The sequence below is a fragment of the Saccostrea echinata genome, unplaced genomic scaffold (genome assembly GCF_033153115.1).
Source record: "Saccostrea echinata isolate AGI-Se365-2 ecotype Australia unplaced genomic scaffold, CSIRO_AGI_Sech_v1 ptg000002l, whole genome shotgun sequence".
Taxonomy (NCBI): Eukaryota; Metazoa; Mollusca; class Bivalvia; order Ostreida; family Ostreidae; genus Saccostrea; species Saccostrea echinata.
The window spans coordinates 2,151,886-2,174,822 of NW_026889751.1; the positions used below are offsets into that span (position 1 = coordinate 2,151,886).

The 22,937-nt window shown below is 33.1% G+C and overlaps 2 protein-coding genes across 6 annotated transcripts; one reads left to right on the forward strand and one right to left on the reverse strand.

The window, feature by feature from the left end:
- Positions 1-4: 4 nt before the first annotated feature.
- Positions 5-1,223, forward strand: LOC133205040 (uncharacterized). The gene is made up of 4 exons (XM_061340786.1): positions 5-513; positions 628-734; positions 935-1,029; positions 1,139-1,223. The coding sequence occupies exons 1-4, from the start codon at positions 80-82 to the stop codon at positions 1,163-1,165; spliced, it is 663 nt and encodes a 220-aa protein (XP_061196770.1). The 5' UTR covers positions 5-79; the 3' UTR covers positions 1,166-1,223.
- Positions 1,224-3,025: 1,802 nt separating this feature from the next.
- Positions 3,026-22,909, reverse strand: LOC133204988 (uncharacterized). Of its 5 annotated transcripts, none has more exons than XM_061340730.1 (14): positions 22,792-22,909; positions 22,179-22,208; positions 20,726-20,866; positions 20,470-20,560; positions 17,344-17,421; positions 15,646-15,754; positions 13,038-13,107; positions 12,039-12,118; positions 10,716-10,788; positions 10,047-10,097; positions 7,201-9,945; positions 5,598-7,072; positions 3,685-3,784; positions 3,026-3,446 (listed from the first exon to the last, which is right to left on the reverse strand). In XM_061340730.1, exons 2-14 carry the CDS (start codon positions 22,191-22,193, stop codon positions 3,390-3,392), a joined length of 5,085 nt encoding a protein of 1,694 aa, XP_061196714.1. In that variant the 5' UTR covers positions 22,194-22,208; positions 22,792-22,909; the 3' UTR covers positions 3,026-3,389. The 5 variants fall into 5 exon arrangements, with proteins under 5 accessions (XP_061196714.1, XP_061196722.1, XP_061196742.1 ...); XM_061340738.1 differs by having other exon boundaries at positions 12,039-12,113; positions 13,033-13,107; positions 22,792-22,902; XM_061340751.1 differs by lacking the exon at positions 3,685-3,784 and adding an exon at positions 4,363-4,494 and having other exon boundaries at positions 3,351-3,446; positions 22,792-22,902.
- Between the last annotated feature and the right edge of the window lie 28 nt (positions 22,910-22,937).

Genomic DNA, 22,937 nt, shown 5'->3' on the forward strand with positions numbered 1-22,937 from the left:
CGTCATTTCTTCCTTATATATACTCAAAAAACTGTCAACAAATGCATATTGTATTTTGATAGTCCAATCAGCTAGGACAATGAAGTTAGAAATAATTGTTTGCCTTTTGTGTTTATTATCTTTAACACATGCTTACTCTTACAAAAGGAGAAAAAATTGTGTGAAACGACCTTTGCCATATCCTCCGACTTATCATTACTACAGACCAAGGTTTCCTCCAATGCCATTCCCAAGATGGCCCCAGTGGAACGTGCCCGCTCCAACTCCTGTGGCCATGAAGTTTTTTGAGGTTGGAGGACAACCTGCGCCACCAAACACTGACCAGATCCTACCTTTGTTTCCCCAGCCCCAGCCGCCAATTGACGTCAAACCTGTCATCCCGGATAACTCCGGACCCGTGATCGTAAATCCGGTGAATCCGATTATAGAAGATTCCGGACCCCTTCGTGGAGATCTTGCTCCTGCTCGTGATATTGTACCACCTGCACTGAATGGTAAACCTTGCAATGCCATGTGAGTAATAGGAAGTATTTTAGGTTTACTCTTTGGTGTGTTTTACAACAGTTCTCCATTATACCAGGAAGAATGATTTATAAATAGGTTTTTTTTTTGATTTCTTTTGTTCAGGAGTAATAATTGTGCCATGGGAGAAGTTTGTATGTATATTGACCAGTCAGTAGGAAATAGCTTTGTTTGTCCCTCGGCGACTGCAGTGTCATGTACTTGCCAACCAGGTAAAATTCTAACTGATACACTGTCTCCATTCTCTGCTTAACACTTGTCCCATTCCTCCCACACAAAAAAAATTCCTATTCTAACAGATTAGCCTAATTCCGAGCACTCTGTCTTAAATTCTTAACCTCTAACAATTAACTCCTCTAAATTTGCACGTAAGTAGATACATTAATAACGATCACTTCGTGGCGTTATACAGGGTGTCGGCATGGGGACCTATTTATTTCACTCGGTAATACGGTGTTGGTGGATCAGTGCGGAAGCAAATGTTCTTGTATGTCGTTGTATGGAACAGTAAGTTAATCATCTAGTCATTGTTCTGTGCATAATCGCTTTCCCGATTCCCAAAGTTAATATTTCTAAATTGTGGTGTTTATTTACAATCTCTCTATTTTATTTACAGGTCAGCTGTGACAAAAAAGCTTGTTAGTCCAATCATTCTAATTTTTACTCTATGGATCAAGAGAAAGCCAAAGATTTATGTAAACCGTTTTTGAAACTGTAATCATGTTAAACATATTTAATAAATTATATGTAATATAATACAACTTGTTATTGATGGTTGAAAAAAAAAATGAAGTAATTTATAAACGATAAAATTTGATGATACTTTTAATGCATGTATTATCATAATAATTATTAGTTTGATTAACCAAAAATACTTTTAGTCTCCGAAATTATCAAATAAATGGTACATAAAATGATAATACACCTTACGGAAGTGGACAAATCAGATCTAACGCTTACGCAACTGATTACAGGATCCAAAAAAGGGGACAAAAGACACTAAAATTAAGTATTAACGTTTTCTACTGTTGAATCATTGTTTGTGGGGGATCAATGTTCGTTGTTCAACACACGAATTACATCCTCTTGAACAATCTTTGTCAGCATATCGTTTCATTGAATCTTCTGTAGACAGTAAGCTCCCCGCGAAATTATGTCCCCACGAACCATTAAAATTTTAGTTGCCCACGAACATTGACCCTCCTTGAATTAAAATAATCTATTATATTTCAACATTAACCAAAAATGTTCAAATGAAGAATCCATGAACAGAATTCACTATTGCTTACATTTGGGAAAAGTACATGTAAATAATGTGTCAATTTAAAATTCAACTAGGCCTAATGAAATACATTGTATTGAAAATGGTTAATTACAAATTGAGTAACATAAGTAAATTTCAATTTATTTTAGATCTAAGGACAGATCACTCTAACATCATAAAATACAATTAAATATCTTTTGTGTGAAGTGTATGAAGTGTTCTTAAGTGCATACTTTACTTTCTTATTAAACACTTTCTGAATTTTCGAAGGAAAAACCAACATCAAACAACTTTTCTCAATATTTTAATTTTTAAATAACATTTAACTACTCTCATTTTTCTGTCTACGCTCAAAACTTCAACAAACAACATGCATATTTTAAGTAAAAATGACTTCCCCTCATTTTTCTACGACATCCCGTATACACTGGTACAACCTTTAAAGTTTTGCAAACTTCACAGGCAAGTAGGCATTCGTTGGAGTCATGCATATATGCACCAGATTCGGTTCTATATCTAGCGTATGATAATACTGTTATCAATATATTTACCTATTTCATTTAGAAACATCATTATATGAGAAATTTGTCGATACTTTACCAACATTTTTTTCTACAAGCCATACATGTAACATTAGCAAAAACTCTTTCTAGCCCATAAACAGTCCAATAACCGGTCCTACATGAACGATAACACTTTTTTCATAAAATTCAAAAAAATTCTAACATGATGAATTTCAATACTGTAGCGATAGTGTAGTGTTTCTTTACTACGTCATTATAAAATGTAAAATGGATATGATTATGAAAAAAATATAACAATACGACACTGAGCATAAATGTAAAATAAATATTATTCCTATAGCATCCTCAAATTAACCATATGAATCAGCAACCACGTGGTCAGAACCAATATCACATTTTACAACATTAAATAAATAAAGAAGTAATGTTTACTTCCTAGAAAAATGGAAACACAACATAAAATGTTTACATCGTAAAATGAAATTATGCCTCTTTATCACAAAAACTTGAACAATTACAGAATCGCAATTTAAAATTATAAACATGTATTTGTAAGGAAAGAAAAAGTCAATAATTTAGCCATCAATCATTAAATACAACGGAAATTTAAAAGAAACAAATCTTTTGAATAACAGGCTAAATAAAAAGTAAATAAAAATAAATCTTATATGAATTCAAGTTAAGAATAAAATTAAAATTCTATTCTGGCAAGTTACATATTAAAATATCACAGTGCAAAATAAATACATGTGAATGGAGAAAGGACGGAATCTATGTACAAATATATAAATAAATTGCTAATATCACAGTTTTATCAAATTTCAATAGTGAAATAAAATGGAATGTGCTACATTTGCTATAAATCATAAAAGACAATTATACTAGTAAATTCTAAGATATTTTAAAACTTTTTATAGAATCACTAGCATTTAGAACTTCAAAACCTATACGTTGTAGAATTGCTAGTAGGTCAATTTGTTTTGATACATTTATGATTGCATTGAGGAGGATGAAAAATACAATATTCTAAGAGTTAAAAAGGGAATCATCCTAACTTGGAAGTAAACGACAGTCTTTGATCAGATCTGGCATTTCTTTTCGCAGCTGCGGCACACATCAGCTTGAAACTGGGAGACCTATTTAGAATGGAAAATATTAATACATTCGTTAATTTACAAATTTTCTTACTTCTTTAATTCAATTTTAAAATAACTTTTATCATGCATTTGTTATTAAACATTTACATGCAATATAAACAAAAATAAAAATTTAAAATTATCCCCAAAAAACTTTTAAGAGTGAAAGAGACTGTCAAACAAAACTATATAATCATTTTGATGTTTCACGCGGAATTAGGTTCGATAACTCTTGTACCTTCAGTCTTGTTCCCTGATGCTTCCTACGAAGTTTGTTATACCGAGCCCGACATACGTCACACTCAACGCAATCTTCCATGTCAAAGCGAATAGTTTTTCTGCCAACAAGAACATTTCTCATTTTTTTCTCTCTTTCCAAAATCAATCACACAGTCAACATTGAACCAATCCGTTTTTCAATGAAAATGCCATGTTGTAACATAGCTTTCTACTCAGTTATGAATTTTTTGACTGTATACATGACCAAACATGATTTTCAATGAAATAAAGACATGGCCCAGTGTATCCCCGTCTGATTAAGTACGCACGAAGCTTTGTTTGACAACCCTTTCACCTTGCAGCTGTTACTTTGCAGACTTTCAATCACAACATTAATCTTTAATTCAAAACAAAATTCCGCCACCTTTTAACATTAATATGTATGTTATAATATATATATGTTATAATAATCATTTTAGTATTGTATGCCCCGGCCGCACAATCAATGTTTGAATGCATCCTTACTTTTCCCCTTTTGCATCCATTATTCCACAACAGATTCAATGCGTTCCTTCCTTTTCACAAGAAAAAGGAAAAAAATCTTTGAAAGAAGCTGTTTAACAATTCAACAGTTCATTTTCTTGCTAATAAAGCATTGCTGCAGCCGAATCATAGTGTTTCCCTACCATCTACAAACCTATAGGGAGCATGGTTACATTGAGTTTACTATATGGCCACGGTTCGTCCAAAGCCATGTTGTTTGGTGTATTTTGCTACAAGAATATCTGCATATCTCCTCTCCTCTTCCGTTAACAATGGTGGACTTCCACTATTGGAAGAGAATATTGGTCAACCCGGATACATAGGAATTAAAGCAAAGGGGGTTTTCTTGAATACACATGGGGAGAAGTTAGAAACCATAATCCATCAACATAGCAATTCAACACTTCCATTTTTGCTTGATAAGTTATCAAATAAATTAATGAAGATAGCTACAGAATTTTGGATTATGTTTTCGAAATGGATATGCAGTTCCAGGTTCGCGCATCTAACACAGAATTGCACCTGTCGGCCTTCAAAAAAACCTTTCAATGTATACATGTATGTACCTGAATCTAGACCCTGTACGATCAATTAATTACCACTTGAACAAAACATTTTTAATGAGTGCATAATTTACGTGAAGAAAAATATAATCAAATGAAATGTTGGTTAAAGTAACAAAATATACTGCGTGATTAGTCAACACATGCAAAGTTCTGTGTAAATGCGATCAAACATAGAACAGCACAGCAGCGCAAGCACATGCAAAATTAGTAGAAATATGTACAGGTAAATCATCTATGAAGAAGTTTATATGGATGTGAAAACGAACCTTTCTTGACACCAAAGATTCAAAATTAAGTACCAGTTTTTGCAAATCGCACCTGTATGCCTTTTTTAAAAATGGTCAAGAAAGCCTCGTTTAGGATACGTAATATGGGATACACTAAAAGGAAGTGAATAGATAGATGTTCCAAATATATTAACTAAATAACGGTGATCTATAGTAATCATTTTCACCTTTTAATAACTAGTATCATCTGAAATTAGCAACATGCCAAATCTAAATTTTATTACTTCAGGTAACTTTATGTATTACTCGAGGTATTACTGAACGATTAAATTGTAGATGATTGATTCAGAAAATATAAGCTAGTACATACACTGTACATATATAAAACAGTCAATGAATCCAGATCCCTTAAGATATCAAATTTCTACAGAATATACCCCCGCCAAACACATATGTTTACTAATTTACAGCATTAAAAACATTTTCTAACTAATATCAACCCCTTTAACCGTTAAATATCCAGCACCATCAATACGACATAAGTCCCCCTCCCATTCTCTTCGCCAAAGATGAACAGATGTGAATTCAGTACTTACAATGGCTGATGTTGATATCTTATTGGAGTTACTGGTCTAACTGGTGATAACTCGTCGTCGAAAATTTCCCTGGCGGTGCGGAGAGAGCCGCTCCGCTTCAGTCCTGAAGAGTAAATGGGTTTTGTGGGAGATGAACACGTCTTGCTGCCGTCATAAGGTTTGTATGTGTATGAGGACCCGTGAGAACCGATTTCTTTCGTGGGAGTTCTAACGGGACTTCGAGTTGGAGAGACTGACTGTGAGCCGTATGAGCGCCGATGAGCGCTATTAATTCCTTCTTTAATACTTAAGTTGGTTTCGCTTTTAGCGTTTTTGAGGATGCTTCTGATGTTAGCATTATTTCGTTGTGGTGAAACGGATGAGCCATAGGAAGACCGCGTGGGTCCGTAGCTGGAAGACCGATATGGAGGTCCATAGTCATCAGTATTGTAGTAACGATTACAGCTCTCTTGTTGGACGGCATACTCCAGAGCCTTCATAAACGTTTTGTCGCCGTTTGGACTCTGTAAATCATACCGACTTGGTCTTTGGTACTCCTCTTTATAGCGATTGTCAATAGGAGATTCTACAATACATTCAATTGTTTCCTTTGTATTGTCGTATCGAGTGTTTCTAGGGGATATAACATAAGACCTCTGAGGTCTGATGGCATCATTAGAGTTCATTAAATATGGACTATAAACTAAATGTCTCTTTGCTGGCTTCTCCTCGCTAAAATTTCTTCCTTTTGGACTCCTGCTGCGACTGGGACTGTTTGATCTTATTGTTGGACTCTTTCTCAAATCTTTTTTTGGAGTTCGCTGAATATAGTCATCCTGTTCATCTTTATCTTCGTCAAATCTACCGATTGGTCGTTTAATGAAATATCTTTGAACTTCCAGATCATCTACTGAGTCATCGTCTGCTTCTCCAACAGATGAATTGAAGTTTGATTTATAAGACTGTGACCTTCTGTGAGGGTAAATTTCATGGCGAGCTGAATTAGGGGGAGACATTTCATCGTATCCACTTTCTCTTCCAACAGAGATGGGAGTGGATCTTCCTGAAGTATAAGAACTAGGTTTCTGAGGTGATGATTGGAAGGTATCATCATAAAAGCGCCGAGAACTGCCAGCTGATTCGGAGCGGGATCTGTAGGTAGGAGTTGATGTCATTTTGACATCTGTAGGGATTTCTCTTCTTCTAGGAGTCAGAAAAGAATCTTTTGTAAATCCATTTGGTTGGCCTTTGATGGTGTATCCATTTACTGGCTCTTCAAAGTCCTCTTCCTCTTCTTCATCATCATCATCATAAAGGCCGTTTTCTATATATTTTCCAATAATCCCACTAACTTTGGATAGTTGACCTTGTTTCTGAAATTTTGATAATTCCCAGAATAATTGCTTTCTTTCTTTCCTGGCATCATCGAGGATGTTTTTGAGATCGTTGATGATGCTCTGTTGCTTTCCAGTAAGTTTCTTTTCCCTTGCCAAATCCTACAAAAAACAAATATGAATACGTGTACAGGTATTATTTATACAGTGCATTTGAAAAATTGAAAAAGGCTAGACTAAAATAAAAATTCATTCTCATCAGAAAACAAAAGTTATTACTGGTATCATACCTCTTTGAGTTCTGTATTTTCTCTCTGTGTATTTGCTAAAATGTTTTTGAAATTATCCCTTTCCTCAGTCAGGGACTGAAGTGTAGGAATGTCTTTTTTGGAGCTGCCAGCTAGCAAGTTTCTTGTTTGCTCCAGTTCAGCCTCCAGGTCATCAATGCTGGATTTAGCTGCCTGTAACTGTTTCTCAGTTTCTCGAAGTCTTTCCTCTGTACTTTCATTTCTTGTTTTTTCTTTCTCTAATTGTGTTCTCAATTCCATGTTTTCTGCCTGGGACCTTGAAAGATGAGCTCTACAATCATTTAGTACATCATTAGTTTTCTCCATTTTTTCTGTCATTTCAACATTTGAATTTTTCAACTTTGCTTGTAAAATGTCATTTTCTGTAATGGCAGTGGCAAGAGCTTGTTTCAGTTCTATAAGATCTTGATCAGATATACGTGATTTGTTTGCTAGCTTTTTCCATTTTTCTACTTTCTTAGGATCATATCCAAGATTATCTGAAGAATCAATCCCCCAGATTTCTTCAGAGACTTTCCGTATTGGACTAGAATATCCTAAACTTATAGGCTGTCCTCTTCGAGTTGGAGCAAATGTTAAATTGCCATCAGGTGCTTCAGTGATTGATAAGTCCTGCAAACTTCGTGATGTGTAAGAATCAGGTGTATACTGCTCTGGTGAAGCACTAGAGTGTAATCTTGTTTCAGACTTTGACCTCACAGGACTAGTTTCTTCATCCTTTCGCTGTCTGAACATTCTTCCTCTTGTGTAATCTGGAGATCTGGATGATCTTCTTGGTGAAATAGGTGATCTTGGAGATCTCGTAGGAGAAATCCGTGGTGATCTTGCTTCTGGACTCTTTGCAATCTTCTCATGGACCTGTTCAGAAAGTTGTTTGGTGAGTTTGTCAATATCTTCCAATTCCGTATCATCTGATAGATTTGACTTTTCTAAAACGTCCATTTTTAATTTTAAGAGTTCCAATTCTCGGTTGAGGACTCTCACTAATCTTCTATTTGGGTCAGTTTCCCTACTGTGTCTGCCTGGTGAAGTCACATCTGCCACTTGAGTTTCTTCAGCAGGGGATTTTGCTCTAGGAGACCTTGGAGATTTATCTCCTTTCACAGATCCTCTCTCAAGACTAGATCTTGGAGACCTTTCTAAACTTGTTCGAGGTGACCTTTCTATACTTGCTCTAGGCGACCTTTCTAAACTACTCCTAGGGGATCTTTCCTGACTAAAGTCTACAGATCTGGTAAGCCTCTCCCTGCTGAATGCTCTATCAGGACTACTTCTTTCTAGACTTGGAGATTTAGATCTGCTTGATGACCTATCCTTCAAAATGGATTTTGGGTATGTCTCCTCCTCTAAGCCTGACCCAGGAGTCAATGAACGTGGCCTATATACTGCTGGCCTTTCTGGTGATTTTCTTTCCCTTTTTCTGTTCCTTCCAACTTGCAAATCCTTTTGTATCTTCTCTTTCAGAGGTTCCACAATATCAACTCTCGGAAATGTTCTCTGCTCTCCATCACTTTCACCAGTATTTGCTTTCCTATCTCTCAATGGTTTTGATATTTCTAAAATATTGTGACTTGTTTCAAACCCGTCACCCACAACTTCCAGAATTCCACGTTTATTTGTTGGCAAGTTTGAAAGGTCAACACTACCATCTAGTTGAGAAGCAGATGTTGCATTAGGTGCAAAGGTCACTCCCCTACCCTCATTATCTGCTTCTCTTTGTTTGCTATGCTCACCCTCTGGTACCACATTTGGTGCAACATCATCCACAGCATTTAAATCTAGTAAATTATGAAGACCTTGAGGACTCTGGTCTCTTGGTCTGTTTGTTTCCTGATCATGGAAATTAGCCTCATGCCTGGCTTGTCGAAGAGCCTGAAGAAAGAACTGCATTTCCGGACTTGCACTACTTCCCTGTCCAGGCACAATGAAAATAGGCATACCTCTACCTATACCTGGATAATAGTAAGGTGGAGTCATTCCAAATGTTCCTTGATAGCCTGCCTCTGCACCTATTTCTATTTCCTCCTGAGATTTTGAGTCACCTTCTTTCATACTTGACTTGTCTAAATCACTTGATGTAATTGAAAAATTATCACCTTCTTGTTGCTGTTCAAGAGTTTTACGAGCTTCTTCCATTTTCTGCCATTCTTGTTTTCTGTTTTCAAACTTCTGTCTGGCATCTGCCATAATAGACTCAGTTGTCCTTGGCCGTTTCACAGTCCTAGACACAATGGGAAGGGGTTCTTTTACATTTGTCTCACTTTTGGGTGTTATTTTCTCAAGTCCTTCCTTCAAAAAAGTTTCATCCACATTTATTTGTAATACTTCGTCTTGTTCAGCACTTTCCTTGGGATGTATCTCCTCTTCCTCTTTCTGCTCAGTGTTTTTCTTTAGGGTATTTTCCTTTGTTTCAGATTTTTGTATGGGAAGTTTTTCTTTTTTATCAGTTGTTAGGGAAATGGATCCAGACAACACACTTACACTTTCCTCATCTTCATCTCCTTCCAGAGGTAAATGTTCTGACACTTGTTCAGAAATTGTTTTTATGATCAGACTCTCACCCTCAGGAGTTACATCTGGATCAACAGACTTCACAGAACCATTGGACGAGGAGAACCAATCAGAATTATCGTCTGCTAAATCATCCACTGATGAATGTTTGACCAGAGGTGAGGCTTTTTTCCTCCTCTCAGGTGAACCAGAACTTGAGATTTCCTGAGATGACTGCTGCAAAAAAATTAATTAAAATTTTATCTATTCATTCTCAATATCAAGGTTTTTGCGACCAGTTAAAAAAAGTTTGTGGTTAAAAAAGTATAGACATTTACTTTTTCACTCTCTACTCTATCTTCAGTATACTCTAATTGGCCTAATGAAACCTAAAAAAAGAAAATTTTGAAAGATTAAATTTCAATCAACTAATAGGTATTACAACTTATTTTGTAAAATGTTAGCAGAAGAGAATTTGAAGTTGAAAGGAAATAAACGATGATACACACCTAAACTTTAGGGCATTAGATAGAGTTATAAAAGGCATTTGTAGAAAAAAAATTGATGAAAATGAAACAAAATCAAAAGCACATGCTTTTAAGTATTATTTTTAATGAACATAATGACTGTATATACATGTACATGTATAAGATAGAAACACAAGAGAAAATTAAGATTAAATTAACACGACATGTTCACCAAGTTATATATGCCTCAATGATATTACTGTAGGAGTTATATATAACATGATTGAAAGCTCATGCATATATTATTTCTATGTATATATATGAAGTTTGGTTATACGATGTATATTCTCAGAAACATTGATTTACTTACACTGCGGATGATAATTCACTGTTTTACAATAAAAGAAAGTGTTATATAAACTTTGTCGCCATGATTTCTATATGCTGTCTATACTTGGTAAACTATAGCAGATTTCACACACTTAATAACTGCCATCTATAAAGTGAGGTTTTAAAATCATTTTGATTAATGCCTCCTACCTTTCTTTTCAGCAGAGAGATATAGATCATCAAAGTGTGCTCATCTATGGTGCTTTCAATGACATCTGTTGGGCTGGAAAAAAAAGAAAGAACCACTAATCTCAATACACAGTCTAGTTAGTAAAAAAAAAAAAAAAAAAAAAAATAGCACTCTACAGAATCAATATCAAGTCATGACATAAATTACAAAAGCTCAAAAATCCAATACTTTTCAGTTGACTTTTAAGTTCTTCGGCACTACTTTGCACATTTTGCTTACTGGTGGAGTACTTTTTTATGCCGTTGTTAGGTTAAACACATAATGGTCTATAAATTGTATAGAGAAGGTCTCACAGGTAATGATTGGATCTGAATATTGAGGGGTTCCCTCATACAAAGTAAGTAAAGGCACTATTTAAGCAGCACAAAAAGATAGATTTAAGAATAAATAAGACGGGATGATAAAAAGTGCCCAGCCATCTTGTATAGAGATATTGACTATTCAGCAAGACAGTTTAAACTGTACAACCAGACCAGAGTGTGTTTTGTCCAAAGATCAATATTCATTCATCTATAAAAACATGTTGATGATATAATCTCTCTTTTTACAAATTGTACATTAAAACCCAATGATTTGCCAATTGTGCCAGGTGAAATAAAAATCTTCAGACGACAGGTTAACAAAGTCGCATGAAGAACATGCATTCTTTCCACGCTATGTTGCACTTTAAGAACATCGGCATTTTCAGGTAAACATTTTGTCCATTAATTCACGAAGTTTAGATTTTAATTCTTATGTTGGTACCCTTTCTTAGATATCCCTTTAATTTAAACAATTTGGATTATTCTTTGATAAATTTAACATCAAGTATCTGATTTTTCCACACAACAAGCATCAACACTGTGTTAACAAAAATGCCTAACAGATGTACTCATGTATGGTTGTACATATACTTGAATGTTGGTACATGTATTCGCATGCATTCCTGTGCAGCATGGATACTTGATTATACAGCATCATTTTCACATTTCCAGCTTATTAATACACACACATCAATTGCTAATCCCCTATTTCAACACCATAATTAGACAAATATAAATTAAGGCAAAAAAGGATTAAATCACAGTATATATACATGTATATATATATACCTAGAATTTCTCTGTTTTAACATTTATGCCATTGGTATTCCTACATAAGGTATGTACCTATGTATCAAAACTTTACCTGGCAATAATCACTACCTGGACAAAGAGTGGCCAACAGTATTAAAAGAGAGATGTTATTTCTGCCTATTTACACAAGGATAAGGGTAATACTATAAGGCTTATAGAACCACTTACTTGACGATGTCCTGGCGAATGCCCAGTTGTTTCTCCAACACTTCCAAAAGAGCCTCTAACTCCTTCTCCTTGTTCCTCACCTGTCAGGTAAATAAAGATGTTGATCAATTACCTTAACTGTATGTAAATCAATACTGCCCATTATCTGTCTGCTTGGGTCAGGTGTCTGGAAGTGCAGGGTATATAGTGTAGGAGAAATACTGGCTTGGAATTTTTTAATCATACCATAAATTGATATCAATTTCTTCAGAAATAATGGTTTAGACGAACTTTTAGCTTCTGTAATACCTGGGTATACAATTGCACACCTTGCACTAGAATTACACAACCTTGCTCAAATACCGAGTGAGAATTATATATCCAGGTATTATAGAATTTATATTTGAAACTTAAAACTGTCAAGCTGTCCAGAATGAATGATTTTTCTTCTGTAAAATGGATTTGGATTGGTACAATGTTCTGATACATATCACTACTTCCTTAAAGTCCAAAAATAATTTATAGCTAGTATATACATTCTGATCCCAAATAAATATAAATGTCAAAGTACATGTCCTTTCCATTTGAATTTAGGACCAAAGAGAATGATCCACTCCTAATCCTGCTGAATTCAAATATCCCTCATCAATATTCCTCCTTTGAACAGCAAACAAAATATTTAACATTGAAATATTAATCAGAAGTGCAAATATGTAGATAATGTGTCAACACTTATCATAAGGGCTTTAAGGCAAGATAAATAAAAGTCCCCAGCTTTACAGGGATAGGTTCAGGTACATATTATATCTTACCCAATAAATTAATAAATTAAATCTACATTTCTCAAACAAATATAAAAACTATGGCCATCTTATATTTAGTTTGAATTTTTAAGTTGAAGCAGTCTAAAAATGTCTAGAAATAAATATGATATTTATAGCTGGGTAGATAAAAGTAAATGCATGCAGGGTAATATAATTGAGATTTAAAATTTTAAAAAATTGATTCAAAATACCTTACCTCTGGTTGGTCACCTTCACTGACAAATTTTCTCAGAAGTTGAATAAACCAATCCCCTGTAGTACACAAACTGTAATTTCAAGAGATAAAAATTAAGAAGGAAGAAAATGGCCAAGTATGAACATGAAACTTTAAGTAAATTAACCTATGCTGGAAGGAAAAGGCAAACACAGATTGCAATACAGTCCATACCTGCTAATCTAACTCTTAACTTAAAAATAAGATAGCTTTGATCAGGAACAATTTATTCAGGCAGTGGTGGATGCCAACATAAGTGTATTGATTTTTTGTGACATGCACATTTACTTTAGCTAGAAATGCTTTTCAGAAGATCTTTAATGAAAATTATTTTTTGCAAAATTAGAAATAAGTATGGCCATTTTTGTTTTGATTTTCCTCACTTTTTTTCTCTATCTGTCACATCATCAAACATCTACTTTTCTGCTAACATTGCAAATTATTTTCAACTACAGTACATGTTTAATATCTCAAACTTCATTATCTTGAATGCCAGCCTATGGATATGTCAAAGTGAGTTGGAGGTTGCAACTATCGATACCTCAAATTCTCTGATATCTTAAAGGTTTTTTATTTCTCCTTCCCTTCAAGATAATGAGGTTTGACTGTATTTGTGTCATTTAGACAATTGATATGATCCAAATTAAATCAGTTTGGAAAACTGAAATCATATCCTGTATCTTATTGGGAAAAAATATAAAACAAATCTCATGCTATAATTAAAAAAATGTTTTCAGCTTAATAAGAAGTCTGCCAGGTTCTGAAGATTATGATAGTTGGCTGGTTTTAACACCATTTATAATCCTGATCTAATTCTTCAAATTTTCGTAAGATTTAAATTACAGAGTAGAATGCTGTGAGGTTAAATGTTTCTAAAAAGATTTTGAGCCAACAAATATTGTATACTGCTGTTTGTGACAGTAATATATCTCGTGTTAACAGGGGTGTCTTAGAAATTGAATATAAGATTGCACCTTTTTCTACCCATAGTACACTGAGGTTAATGTTTGAAACTTTAATTGATTCGAGTTGTAATTTCAGAATATGTACACTAAAGGAATGTCTAAGGAGTTTCCCATAAGGGCTATAATTACAATCTTTTCAAAAATAGTTATTATGTTCTCAATTTCCAAAGGGGGTAATTTAAACATTGCAGTTTTTAAAGATAAGATTTACTTCATGTCAGCATTTTGAATATTACTAAGTTTTGAGGTTAAAATTTGTCAATTGAAAATCACTCTCACAATTGCTTACATTAGGAGTGCTGCTTGAAAATTTGTAAAGTAGCATTTTTGTCTTCTTATCAAGTTTTTTTTTTGAAGGTCAAACTCAAATGGATCTAATAAAAATATGATTAGAATACCTTCAAATAAAGTTTCTAAGCAAAAATATTTCATTTTTATGATTATAGAAACAATTTTATAGGTTTTGGAAAAACACCAAAATGCAGATTACCTACTTTTATCACATTCTTCTGCCATTTATAGTTTGATAAATAGTAAGTGTTTGGATATTTGTAAAGCAGCTATAACTCAGAGGAATCTATTCAACCAAATCTAACAATTCTCATTCTCATATAAAGAAACTGTCACTTGTACAAAGAATACACAGAAATGTGGAGACCATAATTTCACTTATAACTCCCATTAAATGCTCACATTTAAGAAAAAAGAGGGTCTCTTTTAAAGGCTAAAAGTTCTGAAGTACCAGTGGAGTGTGAATAATAAGCAAACATAATGGGAAAGCTAGAGCTCTCAAGAAAATATTTACATCTAATACCTTTAAATTGAAAAATCCCCTGTACTATAATACAAACTGTTAAACATTTAAATAAACCTGCTGTCTGAAATGGACAGGTATAATCAAAAGCTAAATGGCCACATTTTACATGTCCAAGAAATTCCCAATGTAGTAATATCAAGAACACTGGAAAATCTTGTCTATAAGATGCACAAGTATAAATAACTTACAACAAAAATTTAACCTTAATCTGATTGACCTAGCTTCCTACATGAACAAGTTAGAACTCATCTAATGATATACCAATAAAACCATTTTTGATTTTAATATCTATTCATTTTACACAAAGTAGGTATTTATGCAATCAATTTCCTTGTACACAAAAGATTCATTCTTCTGCTGAAGCAATATATGAGAAGTCGATAAACCACTCTGCTATTAAGCATGGAAAATTGAACAAAGGGACATGAATGCCAAAAAACATGGAGATTTGAATTACAGAGAATGTGTTTCCAGTTATAGTAGCATACAAACTTTGAAAACTGCTAGCTGAAAATATTTGTAAATGAAAGGATCATGATTTTGGGACACCTTAGCTTCAGATTGCCAAGGAAACAAACCAATTTTTTCTTCTATTGTTAAGTCACCTTGATAATTACTGCTTGTTAGTATAAAGAATAAGAAACAATAGCAAATTAGCATGGAAATTACAAACACAACGTGCGACAAATATTCTTCATTAACGTAACAACAGCAGTTACCCAGCTTACCCATATCAGCTTGGATGGGTTATATCTTTTTTCAAAAATATATTTCCATTCCCACCCTCTCTTCCACTTTTTATACTTACTTATATGTAAGTGTGTTGCGGGAATCAAATTCCGTGGACAATTCCTTTTGGCACCACTCTAACAGGTGTTTCTTTCCAACTCCCACGCTTCTTTCCTGTGGCGGTTGCTCTAAAAAAGACAAAAAATTGGTCCATTAGGTCAAAGTCTCCATCAACAGTGCCACAATGAAAGGCCCATGCAAGACCTCCTCAGAATGATTGTGTTCCCAGACATGATTTATTGTTGACATTGAATGCATCCATGGCACAAGTCTCCCGGTGTGGAATTAAGTCCGCGGATCACACCATTGTCCCACACACAATCTGAGTCTTATCTATCAATCTTATCCTCTTTTATATTACGCTCAAAAGAATGTAATCAGTTCAAGATCATAGTAACATTTACCTTCTTATATTAGTAAACAAATATCCCTTGAAGGTCAATTTAGTTAAGACTTACGTGTACAAAAATTTAATTTAAAATTTTAGAGAAAGCTTTTCCAGACTTTACAGAGATCTGACAATCTAGAAGGAAAACTATTTTGCTAACAATGAATTATTGTTAGTTTTACTGACCTTTCTAGGGAAAATGCTTGTTCAGGTGAGTTTTTAAAATCTGATGTACATTGCATTTTGGCACCAGCAATTTCCATTCATAATAAGCTTAATTAGACTAGGGTAAACACATGTGAATTATATGTACACTTTTGATTTCAAACCTATCCCATTAATGTAAAAAGGTGGCACAATCTATCAGAGTTTTTCTGACACATTTGAATGAAGAAAAACAAAAAAGTTATAACTTTTAAACTGACAAACAAAGGAAGTCATTTTCAGTTAGATAGTGTCAATATTTTTCAATAACAGAGAGTCCACAGTTTGGTCAATCTCTTATTAAATTTTGTTCTTCTTCACTGACAGGTTCTTATGGTTGTGATTGCTTTGAAGTATTCTATTTTCAAAGGTATGTTGACAGTATAGTCCAGGACTTAAAATCCTGATTAAAGCTACAAACACGATCTCTGACTTTTAATCTCCGGAGGAACAGAATCACATAAATACATATTTATTTTACCCGTAAAAATAATAATGCGCTATGCTACAAGTAAAAATAGAAAATTCTTTGAAATAGGATTTGTATTAAAGTCTTTATGCTAAAATTAAAAAAAATATTGAAGTTATTTATCTTGACTGATGTGCATGATGTTTTAAAATTAGAACAATATTGTGATAAAAGCTTAGGAGGTATGTAAAGATTAATGCCTCAGAACTGACCAAAAAAAAAGTTTTAAAGGACAGCAAAATTGGAGGAAAGTTGTACTTAATATTCAAGAAGCTACAAAAAGCACTGATAATGTACTATTCAAAATTAATTAAAGTCTATTTTCAAAAATCTATTTTAAATATAAATATTACCACAAACCTACCATTACCAATATCTTGGTTCATATGCCATTCACTTTCTTATAAATAAAAGGTATTTTACCATCCATTAATTTCACATTAAATTGAAATCACTCTCTCAATGACATCTAGTTATTATATATCTGAATCTGAATAACCCACCTCTTTTTGACTTATATACCTTAGATATGGCCGTTCCCTCATCTATTCCTAAATTCGCTGTATAACCAGTGTACAATCAGACTAGCATTATAAAGTCCTCAGACACTTGAGGCCTATTGAGGACTGTTTGCTTTCAGATAGGAGGGTGCTTACCTATATTGTGTATTCCGTAATTGAGAATGGTCAACCATAAAACATCCAACATGGACTTAACGTCTCCATCAAGTATATCTGTAAAATAAGGAAAATAAACAATGGAGGAAACATTCCTACTGAACAAACAGAAAGTGACAAACTTTCGCATTTTTATTTTTTTAAAAATGGTCAGGCTTGTTTGTGTGAGCTAAATCTTTACCTATCATGTTGATTTTTTTTATATCTGCATGAACTACTAAACAGCCTTGAAAAAGTACTCATCTGATAACCTTCAGTGACCATCTTCAATTTTGGGGACATCATTCAGTTTTCTCTGGTACTTGAAATTCGAGTTAAACATTTCAAGAAATTGCCATTCTATTGTCTTTTATGATCTTTAGACCTCCAATACAAGTTTTCAATCATTTATAGGCATTTAATCCATTGATTTGTCTTAACATTCATCAATGGACAATATTAATAAATTATGCCTGTCACTCAGATCTGATTAACAATATGTTTGGAAAACATGGTCAATATAAAACAAGTTACCGGTACCAGGTACATAAAAAGTGGTCATTAGATACTTTTTGATGTTCATCAACTATTCAAAGGGTCTATGATTTTTTTTTTGGCAATTCTGCCTCCTATATCAAAAATTCTTTTCTCCAAATATTTAAACTATATAAAGTTGCAATCTATACAATTCTTTTTCATAAGGTACTAAGACTGCAAATTTTTTTTTCATATAGCTTATTTTAAATTTTACCTGGAAATCATTTAACAGCATAAAGAATGAACAAAAACCTAATATGGAATGTTCATAACTCTCATCAATTTAAAAGAAGGGACCCGTGGTACACACATGAAATTTTTGACCATGATGCAAACCTTAGTGGTCTTAGAATTACAACAGTATAATGCTGTTTTCTTTAAAAGGTAGAGACTTACAAAAACTAATGCAGTTAATCCATAAGAAGCCTTTTCACTGAATGCACCGTATACCACATCCAATTAATAGAAGTAAAAGTAAGAATTATATCTCATCTGCAGCAAGTACATGCATGTATTCCCACTGTGTTAGATTGGCACGTACCTTTGTCATCGAGCGCGGGTAAGCTCTTACGCTTGAGTGTCCAACAAAGATGACACTAACATATTAACCAGGTTTATATTAAATTTAAAGACCGTCCCATAAAGCAATTGACATCTGTGTCTTTAAGTCAATATATACAGGTACAGGTAACTGTGAATTCTATCATTATCTACCGTTCTAACTGAGTGGAACAGCGTGCTCAAGACATAGGATATAAAATTTCCACCATTCAAATTATTATGTATCCAAGTCTCTGATAAAGATATCAACAAGCTTGGCTGTTACAAGACTACAGATCTTTTTAATTCAGTTAAAAGCCTAATTAATGAATACCTGCTTTTAGAAACAGGGTAGAATTCCACCAATAATTATCTTTAACTCCAGTCATGTTTATTTTAGCATGTTAAGTAATTATTAACTTAGATCAACCAATATATATGCAATGGCATGAACAATTTCAGAATTTAATTTGCAATTAAAGGAAAAATACTAGTACCCCGGTAGCTTATACATGGCTACAAAGATTTTTTTTCAAATCATCATTATGAAAGTGAAGATCTTACCAGATTTTACAATAATTCTTGTAAACACCAAAGTTATATTCAAAAGGTAAACAAAGTGGGCGTAAAAGTGAAAATGTTGTATATTCTTCATTATACATAAGCATAAGTTCTTATCTTGCCCCCCCCCCCCAAATTATGTTCAACATCTGCCACATTTTAAGTACCAGCATACTTTCTTCTTCTTCTTTTTTTTTTTTTACAGAAAATATGAATAAAAATTTATTTGGTTCTGTAATAGGGACATGCAGTGAAATTTTTATCTGATAAGCCCCTAATAACTTTTGAGGAAACTTCGGTATAGAAGAAAACCATGTAACCTTTGACCTTTTGACTTGAAAAAAGCAATACAGGACATGTCTATGAAGTTTGATGACAAGTACATGTAAAAGAAAATGGCTCTTCAGAAATTTTGGAAATTGATATGAATGTGTGTATAAGGGTAGCTGAAAACCAGGTGCCCTTTAACCTGAAAATCAGTATAGGTCACTTTGTCTACAAATTGACTTTAGAAGCTTTAATTAAGAAGTTGCTTTAAACACATTAACAATGATAAATCACCACACCAACACAGAATTCTCAGTTGGAATGGCTTTGATTGCTTCTAAACTGTCTGATATATATCCAACTATTCAAATAAATTTCTGGTTTATGTAAAAGAAAAGAAAAATCAAAAAATTGATTTTCCCTTTTTTGGGGGAGAGGATGCTTTTCACTGTGAAATGGCTGAATGGTAGAATTCTTATCTACTTGACATAATTTACACCTTGTTAATCACTAATCAATCTTCATAAATACTAATACTTGGTCCTCCAAGATAAGAAAAGACTGTAGAGGTGGCCTCAGATAAATGCACTTCAGTTGAAATGATAGTTCAAGTTTTGGGTATGGTACATAATGTGTGACAACATTCAATATCCTCTTTAGTTGCCAATGTGATTTTATCTATGAATAACAACCCTATAACATATCATATCATTATGCTATCAAATTCCAACAAATGAAAGCTTGAAAGTGTGTAATTGATAAATTCGATTCAAAAAATGATTTTTGAAAATGGTATCATAAGATGTTAAGAATTAAACTGTAATTTTTGTTTCAGAAAACATGTTTCATTTCCAATATAATGTTTCTTCCATAAAGAGCTAGCAATATGTGTATTGCAAAGTCAGTCCACTTTGATATCTACAGGTCACAAAGACATTGATAGACTTAATTTGTAATGTATAGAAACCAGATAATTTCCGATTACAGGTAGAGTCAAGTGGTGATATGAAAAATGTATAAATGCATAATCAAGAAGTTCCATTTACTTACTATTACCAAGAAAGTGCCTTCTCAGCACTCATATCAAGGACTTTTGATAATCTCTCTGCCACTTTGAACAAATCTGTCTGCATCTTATTTTAAGCACTAATGGCAGATATTCTTTGAAACTTTTCCAGAGTAATTTCTTCTTCATATAATGTTAAGTATCAAAATACCTACCTTGTACTTTGAAGGTAAACTTGACCTTGCTTTTCGTCATATGGTCAACCACTGCCTGGAGATAGTGCAATGCATCACAGGGGTCAGCCTCCTAAGACAAGCAATAAAAAATGTTTTGTAGATCATTCAAATTAGCTTTATTGACAAAGTTTATTAAAGTGACTTGTTTCATTTTTGTTTTAATCCTTTGGTGTAAAAACATTATTTTCCTTTCCATTTATTGCACTTTCTTTTCTATATGAGATTTAAGCCATACCTGAGCTGTCTGGAGGAGTCTGGAATCCCCACACAGGACATCAATGACTTGACATAGGGGTTTCCCCTCCTGGATGTTGGGAATTCCTTCTATTTCTTGTCCTATTTCACTCAGGATGGAGTTCATCCAAGACAGGTACACCTGACAAAACAGGGCAAAACTTGCTTGCTTTAAACAAAAATAATTTTTTTTTTTAAGAAATAAAAAGATTTTTAAGATTATGTATGCAACAAGACCAGAACATATAAAGAAGAATATGCATTATAATATAGTTTGTACATTATATATAGCTGGTCTATTTTAGTCAAAGAAAATGGTCCTATTCACTATAATAAGCATATTTACAATACAAAATATAGCACAAATAATATCTTTAAAAACATTCTTTGATAGATAAGGAGTCATCTAAAGAATAGTGACATGGAAGTTCATGTACTTGTAGAGGTGAGTTTGAAATTTAAAAACAGAGATGTTAGTATAGATCATAGCTATTTTCTGGGATAGAATTGATTCTCCTTTCTTGAACAATCAAAGGTGATACAAATGATGTTTCAAACAGGTTTAGACCTTGGCCCTGATCCCCAGTGATGCATTCATGCACTGCAGTATGATACAACGTATAATTTTGTGCAACCATAGTTCAAACAAAGTTGCCAAAAAATTACAAATCAATTTCATATGTATATTTATCAAATCTCCATAATACCCACACAAATGGATGTATATATATTAAAATTCATGATGATTTGAATGAAGATGATGAAAAGCTCAAGCTTATGCTACTGTGATAGTCAGGATAATGAAAACATATTTCAAAGCTGTACTCAATTGCACTTGTGAATTCTGCCTGTATAGCAAGTGCTCTTTCCATTTAAAATGGCTCTATTCTTAATGAATTCTGAACAATTCTATAGAAAGCTTATGAATACCCCAAACAATGCTGGACATTCCAAAAACAAGAAAACTAGCTGTAATCCACAGTGCTGTATGAGTAAAGAGAGTTTGTGTATAAAACTTTTGTCCTATCATTGCTTCATGCAGCTTGTTCTGACTCATCCATTTTTTTAAAAAAAATATATTGATTGCTTCCAACTCATTAAAATGAGTGACATTTAAACTTAAAACTTTGTCCTTAGAACAATTATATTTAGAGTTTCTCTACAGATTAAATGTTATAATTAAAATTAATTAGCATGCAAAATTGTACATGTAACTACATGTATTCGCTAGATACTTCTACGAATAGCATATATAATATATAACTAAAGGAAATTAATAATGAAAAACACATTTTAATAATAACTCTGTTATTATTATTATTATTTTTTTTTACTTTTTTCTTGAGGAAAAGGAAATTTTAATATTGTTGTAATGTAAATTAAAAATTATAGGCATGCAGGCTGGATTCTAGGCAAGACAATATACAGTTTATTGAACTTTACCCAATATTTACCTTTCTCTTGCTCATCTTTCACAATGTTTTCTAAACCTGATCATACATGTATAATCAATAACAAATAATTTTTGTTTTTTATACATCCTTAAAAATGAAAAAAGATACTACTGATGATACAAATCTTGGTAAAATATATTACCAAATTCTTCCTGCTATAAATATCTTTGTAAAGTAAATTAAAGATTTTTTACAAAATAGAAAACTGAATATGTATAAGACACCAAGGCAATCCAGGAGTTCATTATTCAAAATGAATTGTTTTCAGATACCACTTTTAGGTTTTGAAATTCTAGTAATTACATATTTTAGTTAAATTAGATAAACTCAGGGAAAATAAGAAAAAAATTAATATAATGCATAGTTTTACCGTTTTTTTTTTAAACGTAAATATCTTATGATAATTTGGTGTAACCCTTATCTGATTAAATAAAATAAATATTCTTACTTTTTTTAAATGCCTAAGTGTGCACAAAACTAACAACACGTTTAAACCTGCTAAACAGTTTTATGTCGATCAAATAATTAAATGCAGTGAAAATAAAATTTTCTAAATCATTTCTCAGTATAAATTTCAGGGTTTAAATTCCAAATCAATCAATGCAAATTTAACTTACCTGTAGAACTGACATATTTTAAAAATTTTTGCTCTGCTATCTATCCCAACATCACATTTAAATATCAGCGAAAGTGACTAGCAGCGAAAGTGCACTTAGTCGCCATGTGTAAACAAACGTCGGGCATATGGTCTGGGCATGC

Bases quoted from the DNA above. Each gene is read 5' to 3' on its own strand.
- LOC133205040 (XM_061340786.1), top strand. From the start codon at position 80: ATGAAGTTAGAAATAATTGTTTGCCTTTTGTGTTTATTATCTTTAACA. The intron at 735-934 runs GTAAAATTCTAA...GGCGTTATACAG, and splicing joins GTCATGTACTTGCCAACCAG to GGTGTCGGCATGGGGACCTA. The intron at 1,030-1,138 runs GTAAGTTAATCA...TTTTATTTACAG, and splicing joins GTATGTCGTTGTATGGAACA to GTCAGCTGTGACAAAAAAGC.
- LOC133204988 (XM_061340730.1), bottom strand. The intron at 20,561-20,725 runs GTATGGCTTAAA...TGCTTGTCTTAG, and splicing joins GACTCCTCCAGACAGCTCAG to GAGGCTGACCCCTGTGATGC. The intron at 10,789-12,038 runs GTAAGTGGTTCT...TTTTTTTTCCAG, and splicing joins ATTCGCCAGGACATCGTCAA to CCCAACAGATGTCATTGAAA.